Source organism: Mus pahari, chromosome 1, assembly GCF_900095145.1.
Source record: "Mus pahari chromosome 1, PAHARI_EIJ_v1.1, whole genome shotgun sequence".
NCBI classification, from domain to species: Eukaryota; Metazoa; Chordata; class Mammalia; order Rodentia; family Muridae; genus Mus; species Mus pahari.
Window position 1 is genome coordinate 28,052,958 of NC_034590.1, and position 11,139 is coordinate 28,064,096.

At 38.1% G+C, this 11,139-nt stretch overlaps 2 protein-coding genes across 5 annotated transcripts in view; one reads left to right on the top strand and one right to left on the bottom strand.

The window, feature by feature from the left end:
• LOC110316355 (cytoplasmic FMR1-interacting protein 1-like) overlaps positions 1-1,537 on the top strand; it is a 3,027-nt gene extending 1,490 nt beyond the window's left edge. Inside the window, exon 2 of the mRNA XM_021190582.2 lies at positions 819-1,537. Within this exon, the coding sequence (XP_021046241.1) occupies positions 819-983 (165 nt within the window). The 3' untranslated portion in view covers positions 984-1,537. The remainder of the gene's footprint in view (positions 1-818) is intronic.
• Positions 1,538-2,015: 478 nt separating this feature from the next.
• Nipa2 (NIPA magnesium transporter 2) overlaps positions 2,016-11,139 on the bottom strand; it is a 23,512-nt gene continuing 14,388 nt past the window's right edge. For 3 of the 4 annotated variants that reach the window (XM_029547177.1, XM_029547180.1, XM_029547175.1), the window contains 3 exons: positions 8,308-8,398; positions 6,559-6,719; positions 2,016-4,280 (listed from right to left, as the gene is read on the bottom strand). In XM_029547177.1, the coding sequence (XP_029403037.1) occupies positions 3,649-4,280; positions 6,559-6,719; positions 8,308-8,398 (884 nt within the window). In that variant the 3' untranslated portion in view covers positions 2,016-3,648. The remainder of the gene's footprint in view (positions 4,281-6,558; positions 6,720-8,307; positions 8,399-11,139) is intronic. The other variant, XM_021194434.1, reaches the window with a different exon arrangement.

An 11,139-nucleotide genomic window follows, 5' to 3' on the forward strand; every position in this document is an offset into this window, starting at 1 on the left:
GAACTCACTTTGTAGACCAGGCTGGCCTCGAACTCAGAAATCTGCCTGCCTCTGCCTCCCAAGTGCTGGGATTAAAGGCGTGTGCCACCACCAACCGGCTGACAAGCTTCTTTTTTTGTTTAACCTGATTTAAATGTCTCCATTAAAGATTTGCCGTGGTTCACTGTCAGCTGTTACCACCCTGGGATATTAGAGCTTCTCATGAAGTCTCCAGCTATAGTGTGGATTGTCTCTTCACTCCAGTCTAGTCTTCTCACATTTACCTCCTGTGTGAGCAGAACCAGCAATGTTCTCAAGTTCTGTTTCTTTGATCTCTATCACAGTATCTTCTCAAAAGATCTTCTTCAGAGCATCTTCTCCACACAACTGTTAAACTGGAAATATACAACTTTTGCATACTAAACTTTTTTATATATTCTAATATATACTATATATTAATATTCCAGCTTCTGGCTCATAGGTTCTTTTTGTCTGCTTTTGGGTTTTGGAGGAAAGGGTCATCCAGCCTGACCTGGAACTCACCATGTACCCAGGCTGGCCTTGAACTCAAAGTAAACCTGTTTCATCTTGAGTAGTAGAATACTGACATAAGCCACCTCTCCTGGCCAATAGGCAACTGGTAATTGAATGAACGTGTTTTTAAGTTTTATACTTACAATACCAAGGTTACAAGATGAATTTAAATTGGAAATGTATTCATTATTCCAACTGTGATATTAGAAAGATGGTAGGGGTCAATTTCATTTTCTAAAATTTTTCTCAAGTAGAATCCTTGAATTTTAAAGTACAATAAATATAACGGCCTGATCTAATTGTAGCCATTGAAGAAGATGGTGGAGAGGATTCGCAAGTTCCAGATTCTCAATGATGAGATCATCACTATCCTGGACAAGTACTTGAAATCTGGTGATGGGGAGAGCACACCCGTGGAACATGTACGCTGCTTCCAGCCACCCATCCACCAGTCCCTAGCCAGTAGCTGAGGGCTAAGCTCACAGCATCCCAGCAACTGATGGCATGTTTGTCTTTATGTAAACTATATTGAAATTTTTAGGGGCTATTTTCCATTATGTCTGAACCTACTTTTGATCTGAAAGCTTAACTTTATAAAATTTACTTATTTTTCTATACTAAAATTGTATATGCCTTTGGAATTGGGAAGTCTGAGAATATGGTTACTAGTTGTTGCCATTATGGTCTTAACAAATATTTTCATGCTGAGTATTCCAGTAGCTAGTTATAAAATGCTAAATTCACTCATCCTGTAAGAGCATAATACCAACTAACTGTATTTTTAAAAAAAAAAAAAACAAAAACAAAAAAACAGAAAAAAAACCTCTACCAATTACTTTTAAATTTAATGACTAGCTTTGTTTAGGGGTTTTTCTGATGGCCTTTTAGGAAATCTTTTCTAAGTCATCATTCCCTTTTATGCCAAAATAGTGAAATTGTTTCCTCTGTTCAAGTAAATCCAACAGTGAGTCTGATTCGTGAGATATGACTTAACAATTAGAGAAATAAAAATTAATGGAGTCTGTTTGCGTTTGTTCATTGGCATAAACATTCCTGTACATACCCACATTTCACAGGACGTGTTCAGTAGGACAAGATCATGACATCTTTCAAACACAACTAGAACTTAACATTCAGGTCTGGGCAGGGATGAAATGAAAACCAGTGAGATGTAAGACAGTAATTGTGTTGTCCATAAAGGACATGAAAAGAACACCATAACTTCGATGGTATGTGCCAACAGTGTGGGGGTGGGCAGGGGTTTTACATGGGACAGTTGATACTGCAAAAAAGGGACTGGGGGAAACCTGACCCTAACAGCTCTCAGCATACCTTCTCAATTGCTGGGGGAATTATCTCACTATAGGACTTGAACATGTGAAAAACAAGAACCCAATTTTGCTGTACTATCATAAGTATCAAAGTGGAGAGAAATTAACTGAATGAAAATCTGGTACAGTGATGTGCCACTCACATCCCAGCTACTTGGGGAGCTGAGGAGTTTAAGGACAGCTTAAGAAACATAGTAAGAACCCTGTCTTAAAAACAAACATAAAGAGAGAAACATCACTGGGCCGGGAAGCCCCGGGGTCCAAAAGCTTTGAGCTTTATTTTACACAGAAAATAAAACACAGGTACTATTCAGCTGTACTGTAAACCTGAGTTACATTTTAAACAAGCCTGTTTATCAAAAAGTTACCTAAAATATTTTTGTTGATATGAATAGTCATAATGGCATCTGTACTGACCCTATGAAGTGTAGATTTTAAAAGTTAACAACTATATTACCAAGTGATAGGCCAAATAAAATGCTTGCGTACTTTCACCCCCAAAGGAATGAACATTGGCTTTTTTTTTTTAATGTGCAAAATAAGACATAGATACAGTACATAAAACAGACATAAATTATATCTGTGAGGGCAAGGGGGAAGCCTATTCTGACATTTAAGTTATATAGGAAGGCTGGAAATGTAGCTCAGTTTTAGAACATTTGTGTAGAATATACAAGGTCCTGTGACTGAAACCAAGTATGGCCCAAAAAGGACTTACATAGAGGGAGGCAGAGTGCCAATAATAAATAGAACAAAGCTACCCCCACTCCAAAAAAAAATCCCCCCCCCCAAAAAAAAACCAGTACTGAGCCACTATACAACCATGGGCAGGAACAGGAAATAGGCATAGGCCCAAACTTCAGTTCTTCCTGTCAGTGAGGGGTAGAATGGAGGGGGGTGATTTTTTTTTAAGCTAGTACATGACTTTGAAGTGGGCAGGTCTAAAGCTGGAGAGTGTTCCTTACATTGGCCTAACCATTTTGTACCTGCTTGTACTTTTCTATAAACATTTTTTCACAGTTTCAAAAAAAAACAAAACAAACAAACAAACAAAACAAAATAAAGCACTTGGTTCAAAGAGAACTATTTTACAAACATTTTAAATCTAAGCATTTAGAATCAAAATAAGGACTTTGTTCCAACCTGCCATTTTATGCAAGCATGAGTTTCTAAATTTAAGGAAACACAAGTTTCTGTTGATAACCCAGAGTTAAGGGCTGAATGACAATCTAATCCATTCTGAACACACACTGAAAGGTCCAAGAGCTCACATAAAATGACACTATGGAAACAGCAAGTACTGATAGCACAGTGGGTTTTTCCAAAAGGAGGCCAGCAGATGTGTGTGGGAAACCAGATGTTTGGGTGACAAATCACCACCTGAGAATTATTTTTCTTGGAATCACACACACACATACCTCTATAATCAAAAAGCCTTAGTATAATGAGGTACTGATGGAATGGGGATCACAAATGTACATTTTAATGTTCATCACCAATGGAAAAAAATAAAACATTTTTATAAGCTTAAAACTTGTCATTAGTGCATTTAAATTTCTGGAGAATGAATAAAAATGTAAAATACCTTTACAATAATACAATGTTATTAGAAATTAGCCATGTACTGAGGTCATATTAGTGAGCTACCATTGTTTTAACGATAAGAAAAGTAATTTCTTGATCCAAATTAGTGAAAACTTAAAAAAAGATTGTCTTTAGAGGACATTATTTGAGGATAATTTTTTTCAGATACATTCTGATACTCAAAAATCACTTTATAACAGAATTATAGGTTAACATATCCTTAAAAAGATGTCAGATTTCCATTCCTACGGGAAATATTTTCACCAGTGTGTTCAATTCCACAGGGTAAGTCTTCTTCATTGTTATTAAGAACTTCATACATACTAGAAAGATTGCCATTCATTGCCTTTTCATCTTTTCGAAAAGATACTGGCAGACTTGCTAGACTAAAACTGACATCTTTAAAGGCATGCAACAAAAATATCCCCACAATGATTGTGAAGAAGCCACTCAAAGTCCCAATGACATCATCAACAGGCATATCCTGCCATTCTTTAAAAAGAATAGCTGAACAAGTCAAAACTGAAGTTGTAAAGAACACATAATATATTGGAGTCACAATGGAAGTGTTGAAAATGTCCAGAGCCCGGTTTAGGTAATTAATCTGTGTGCTCACACAGACCACAAGGCTAAGCAGTAGAATCCAGGCGAGGGGGTGCTGCAGAACAGGCTTTCCAGCCAACAACTCTTTTATGGCGATACCCAAACCCTTCACACAGGAGACTGAAAATGCTCCAATCACAGAGCAGATTGTTATATATACAAGAATGTTTGTCTGTCCGTGTCGAGGTCCCACCACAAAGATGAATATCAAGGCCACAATGACCACAAATGTTGCAAAGACCACAAAACCTAGAGGAAGCAAAGAAAAGCTATATTGAAACAATGCACACAAAGTCACCAGGAAGGGTAAGCCCCAGTACTGCATCCTCAGAAGTATCTTGCCTATACAACTACTTGATGGATTCATCTTGAAATGTTAAAGAATTTGTAAGGTGCTCGTTGTAAGTAACTCCTATTCACACCAAAGAGACGCATGACTCTACAAAAGTGGTGACTTTTCTCTTCCTCCTCTAGCAAAGTCTCACCTACACAAATACATCAAAAGTACAGACTGGAGGGCTGGAGACAGTGCAGCTGGCAGAGTGCTTGCCTGGAATGTGCAAAGAAAGCCCTGGATTCAATCCTCAGTACCACTTTGTAAAAGTACAAAGTCTAAAATTAAAATATGCTTCATAGTATTAAAAACAAACAAACAAACTTAACACCACTAACATTTTTATTTTTATTGGTTTTTCAAGACAGGACTTCTCCTCTTAGGCCCTGGTTATCCTGGTTATGTCTGTACACCAAGCAGGCTGTCCTCTGCCACTTGAGTGCTAGGAATAAAGGACTGTGGCAGCATCACTAACACTTTTAATGTATTCTAAATCACAGGGCAGGGGGACATGATAATCAGAACAGGGGAAGGAGATGCCAGTGTAGACTAAGTTCAGGAAGTAGCCTTGAATGTTCATCTCTATCTGCAAAAATAGGAAGTTATAGCCAGGTGGTGATGGTGTACACCTTTAATTCTAGCACTCAGGAGGAAGAGGCAAGGTAGATCTCTGAGTACAAAGCCAGCCTGATCTACAAAGTGAGTTCTAGCACAGCTAGGGCCACACAGGGAAAACCTGTCTTGAAAAACGTGTGTGTGTGTGTGTGTGTGTGTGTGTGTGTATGTGTGTGTGTGTGTAAAAATCAGAAGTTATGAGGTTTTTTGGGTTTTTTTTTTTTTTTTTTTTTTTTTTTTAAAGGGATACATCTAGAAATAAAATCAAGTATCAGGATAAGCAGCAAGTCAACAAGAGAACCTAAAAACTGTTGGGGTCCTGGTTGAGTATGGAGAATAGTGGTATACATCATAGCTGACAACTGTACAATTATGTGGGCCAGCCACAGTTCTCAGTGATTCTCAGAAGTTCTCCACGGCACATAGTACAAAAATAACCTTTTGTATCTTAAGATGAAAAGGGGAAAGGGGAAAAATTGAGGGGGAGGGGCACATGCCAGTAATTCTAACATTCTGGAAGTAGAGGCAGAAGCATGTGGCACTCATGATTGTCTCTGGCTATAGCAAAAGTTGAAGGCTGGCCTAGGTTACATGAGACTGTCGAAAAGAAAGAAAAACAAGGACAGGAAACAAACCAAGGCTAAGAAAAGTCACTCTACTCCTTCAAATTCCACAAATAACAGGCTATTAAAACAGACAGAAACAAGGGAAGAAAGGCAGTAATAGACATATTTCTGAGTGTATCTAAAGTACAAGGTAATTCAAATACCACAGTAAATCTGAGAAAACTGAATCCTGAGCTGGGCATGGTGGCACATACCTATATTCCTAGTACCTGAAAGGCAAAGGCAGGTAGATCTGTATTAATCTGAAGCCATCTTAGTGTATATAGCGTTCCAAATAAGCCAAAGTTACATGGTGATAATGTGTATTTAAAAAAAAAAAAAAAGTTGGACTCTACATGTTGCATCAGAATGTGACTTAGTAGTACAGAACACTCACACCCACTGTGGAGCAGTACAGAGGTGACAGGGAACCAGATAACTGGTTCAAAGTCCACCCAGGCTGCCTAATGTACTTTAGACAACTTAAGAATACAACCAGACAATGCGGAAGAGTTCTAAGAGGAGGTGATGATTTCTTCAGGATAATTAGGAATAAGTAAGCAAGTAAGGTAATAATCATGAGGTAAATTTCAAGCTATACAAGAAACCTCCAATAAGCTGGCCAGCCTGGGCTATAAAGTGAGAGCCTGTGAAAATAAAAGAAGAGAGAAAGAAGGGAGTAATCATAATGTTTAAGAATAAAGGTTTTATTGGAAGGGGAATATAAAGAAATATAGTGATCCTATATAAATGTAATAAGTACCAGATAATGATTATAAGGAAATAGCAGTGATATAAGCATAGTATTTAGAAATTAAAAACATAATTAAACAACAAAAAAGACAAGAGGCTAGGGACACATGAGAACCATTTCTTATAACCTGTGCAAAACAATTCATCTATGTACACGCAAAATCTAAATTAAAATAAAAATAAAATTTAAGTACAATAACATTTATGAAGTTTTTCTTACCTGGATCACCTAACTTATGTGACATTTCATTTAAGGTCTCAATCTCCTCTTCCTTTGGAGCATGAATGACCATAACTGTAGACCCTAGAATACTTAGCAAACACCCAATTTTCCCATGCAGATTAAGTCTTTCATTTAGGAAGTATGAAGACAGAATGGCACTAAAAGGAAGAATAAAGGTTGAATACTTAAATTAGCTCTTTTCAAACTTTTAAAATTAACAGACTTGCAATGCAGATCTCTGAGCTCACACAAAAATACTTCTATGTTTTTGACGAAGAAAATGTACAATCAATCATAAAACTGTAATGAGGTCTTAAAAGTCTGCTTAGCTAGAAAGCACTGTCTCTTCACCTGAATTTGTGAGCATCCAACTAGCAGATAAAAATGTGGCCTCTGCCTCCATTCTGTACCTTCCTCCTTTGTTCAGTAAGTATATTCTGCAATCACCCTCCTAATCAATTAGCCTGACCAATCTGACTACTTGGCTGTGAATACTGTGGATCCCTCTCTCTATCAACTGGGAACTCATGTCCTACCCAGAAGACAATGTAATAAAGTACTGCGCCCTTGCCTTTCCAGCATACTTACTATACCTTCCTCTCGTCTTCTTTACTGCTTCACTCTTAGACTGGCATTTTTGTATGAGCTGCAGAATCTAGTCTAGGACCATCATAACTGTTGCCCTAAAACTCCTGGAACAAAATGAACCACCTCCTTCATATACACTGAAACTGTGCATTTATCATCTTTTTACTACAAGACTCCAAATGAAATATCAAGTGCTATAATTTATACAGCCTAGTTCTTAATAAAAACTGTATCCAAGCCAATACTCCAAGTTTACAAAACTTTGATGTACTAAAGTTTGCCTTCTTTTTTAAAATTACATTTATTTCTCTTCCCTCACCCCTACCTCTGTTTTTCTTTATTTGTGCGAAGATGCGAAGATAGCTTGCACAAGTAGGCTGTCTCCCTTCCACCAAGCCTGGCAGTAAGTGCTTTCACCCTGCTAAGCCATCTTGCTAGCCCTTATGTATTGATTTGTGTATGATTTGCCTACAGTCATCCTAAATTATTTGAAAATACAGAGTCAGTAAACTATAATCTGAGAACATTTCATTATTAATTTGCCTATACACTGCAAAGCTTTTATAACTTATAGTTAGTTTTATTCAAACCTAAAAATAAAGTACAGAATAAACAAATAAGATCACAGTATAATAAAGAAAAGTTAAAGATAAAAGCATAATCATATTTTATATATAATTTAATAGAAAAGGCAACAGCAGTTCTCAACTTTCAAAATAGTATCAAAAATCCAGACTTGAAATAGGCTTAGCTATTTGGACTAATCATTACAGTAATAAAACAGGACACGTTTTAAGTTGGTCTTACAAAACAAGCACCTCACGCCAGTCTTTTGAGGTATTCAACCTCCTCTCCACCCCACCCCCAAGTCTTGATGTTCTATAATAGTTAATAAATCCTACCTACAACAGTATATGTATACTGAGTAGTAAATGTTAAGACAAGTAGCAACATTTCTAAAGTTTAAATCACTATGCTGGTCCTGGATATAAGCAGAAGGAAGGATAAAATGGTTTTGTCCCACAAATTAATAACTAACTGTGCAAAGAAGATAACTTTATTAAAAATTCCTTAAGGGTGTACAAGTACATTGACATACAATTAGCATGTTAGTATTTTACAGACTAAAATACCATTTCTCAGGTGAAATAGTCTTACCTTACGAGGACGCTGAGCGCACCTAGTGGAGTCACTAATGTGGCTGGAGCAAATGCATATGCAGCAAAATTGGCCACTTCACCAGCTCCCACTGTAGAGATGAACAATAAAGACCAGTCTCAGACAGAAATGGACTCAATTTGAAGATGTCTGCATTTTATGCAACACACATCTATTATTTCAACTATATTGTAGTTCATAATAACTTCCATATCTTCTCTCATCTAGGCACAAGTGCTGTAAATTGCCAACATCTGGTACTAATAACCCAAGTCAGTAAATGTAATTAAAAGCAATAGTTTTAATTTAAAAGATATAATTTATACATAAGGGCATTAATGTATTTGTCAACTAGGACAACAAATACACTTTAAAGAAGCTGACACTGGGGCTGAGGAGATGGCTCAGTGGGTAAGAGCACCCGACTGCTCTTCTGAAGGTCCCAAGTTCAAATCCCAGCAACCACATGGTGGCTCATAACCATCTGTAACAAGATCTGATGCCCTCTTCTGGAGTGACTGAAGACAGCTACAGTGTACTTACATAAAACAATCTTTAAAAAAAAAAAAAAAAAAGAAGTTGACACTGATACAAAGGTAAATTTCATAATTTTTTTCTGGATTCTTCTTTTTTTAAAAGTCAACTTTTTTTTTTATTTTTACTTTTTGAGAGGCTGTTTTGCCAGTTCAAGTGCACTTTCAGCTCATCTTGTTTCCTTCTTCCCTACTCCCTTTTTCTTTTCTTCTCTCCTTCTTTGCCTTCTTTTTTTTTTTTTTTTTTTTTTTTTGGTTTCGAGACAGGGTTTCTCTGTGTAGCCCTGGCTGTCCTGGAATTCACTCTGTAGATCAGGCTGGCCTCGAACTCAGAAATCCTCCTGCCTCTGCCTTCCTCTTTGCCTCCTTTTTAAGAGATGGAGTCTCATTGTATTACCCAGGCTGAACCTCACATGGACTCAAATGATCTTGCCTCAGCCTCCCACACAGCTGGAGCTACAAGCACATGCCACTTTAACAGACACTTCGAAGGGGGAGGAGCTTGGTAACTTGTTTTCAGTGAAAATGTTGATTGACTCATCCAATATACTATTACTATATGCTTTCAATACTGCTTTCTGTTTGACTGGTTTTTTTCCTAGTAGTGGTGAGAAGGCATTTTCCCCCCTTCTTTGGGATGTTTTGTTCTTGAGACCAGTTCTCATCATTTAACCTGGCTTGGCCTCACACTTTTTAATTTTGTGTTTATTTTATGTGCATGAGTGTTCTGTCTACATGTACATCTATGTACTCTTTGCATGACTCATACCTCCAGAGGCCAGAGAGGACAGTACGCAGTTGTGAGCAGCCAGTGCTCTTAATTACTGAGCCATGTTTCAAGCTCCCGGCCTCAAACTCTTGATCCTTCCCCATTAGCCTCTTAAGTACCGGGATCATAGATAGGCAAGTGTTACCCACCATTCTAGGCTGCATGTTTTTATTACATTTTTTTTGTCAGGCACACAAAGTAATGTCTTCCACTGACATTTCCATTCACAGTCCATCACTGAAGGATTACTGGCTTTCTTTTTTAAAATTTTTATATGTATATTTTATGTGTATGAATGTTTTTGTGTGCCTGGTATCCAAGTAAATCAAAGGAGGACTTGAGCTCCCCTGGTACTGAAGTTACAGATGGCTGTAGGTTTTCTGTTAAGTGCTCTTAACAATGGAGCCATCTCTATCCAGCCCACCTTGGTCTGCTTTTTTTTATAATCCAGGATCACCCACCCAGGCTGATATTGCCCAGTGAGCCGGGCCCTCTCATATCAATCATTAAGAATATGCTCCACAGATAAGCCCTCAGGCCAGCGTGATGGAGGCAATTCCTCCACTGAGGTTCCCTCTTCCTGGGTGACTCCAGATTGTGTCAAACGGACAAAAACTAATCAGCACATCACTGACTGGAGTCTGTTTTCTGCTTACATGACACTATCAAAAGAGATGGCAGGGGTGTGGTATTTGTATTTCAAGTCTTATATTTTCCTTACTGATATTTCCTGCCTCACCTAAAGAGTAACTGGGGTGCTGGGCATGGTGGAACATGCCTTTAATCCCAGCACTTGAGAGGCAGAGACATGTATATCCTGAGTTTGAGGCCAGACTAGTTTATAGAGGCTACAAGGGAAATGCAGTCTTGGGGAAAACTATTTGTAGAGTAACTGGGGCTGTAGCACACCACTGTGTCTGGCTCAAACACTGTACCACTATATCCACCTTCACTTCTTTTTGATATTCAAAAAAGTTTTGTGTAAAACTAACTGAGAGGACATACCTGTAATCCCAACACTTGGAACACAGAAGCAGCAGGGTCAGAAGTTCAACATCATCTTTGGCTACTAACCTCAGCAGTTTAAGTCCAGCCTAGGCTCTGTAAAACCATGTCCTTTAATTAACTAACTAATGAGAAATGCTCACTATGTAGCTCTGGCTGACCTTGAACTAGCTATGTAGACCAGGCTGACCTCAAATTCAGAGACCTGTCTGCTTCTACTGGGATTAAAAGTGGAGAGATGGCTCAGCGGATAAAAGCACTGACTGCTCTTCCAGTGGTCATGAGTTCAAATCCCAGCAACCACATGGTGGCTCACAACCATCTATAATGAGATCTGATGTGTGTCTGAAGACAGCTCTTCTGGTGTGTCTGAAGACAGCTACAGTATACTTACATATAATAAATAAATAAATCTTTAAAAAAAAGTGTGAGCACACTCTGAGTTTCTATCTTTAAAAAAGTTTCACACAGCCGGGCCTGGTGGCGCAGGCCTTTAATCCCAGCACTCGGGAGGCAGAGGCAGGC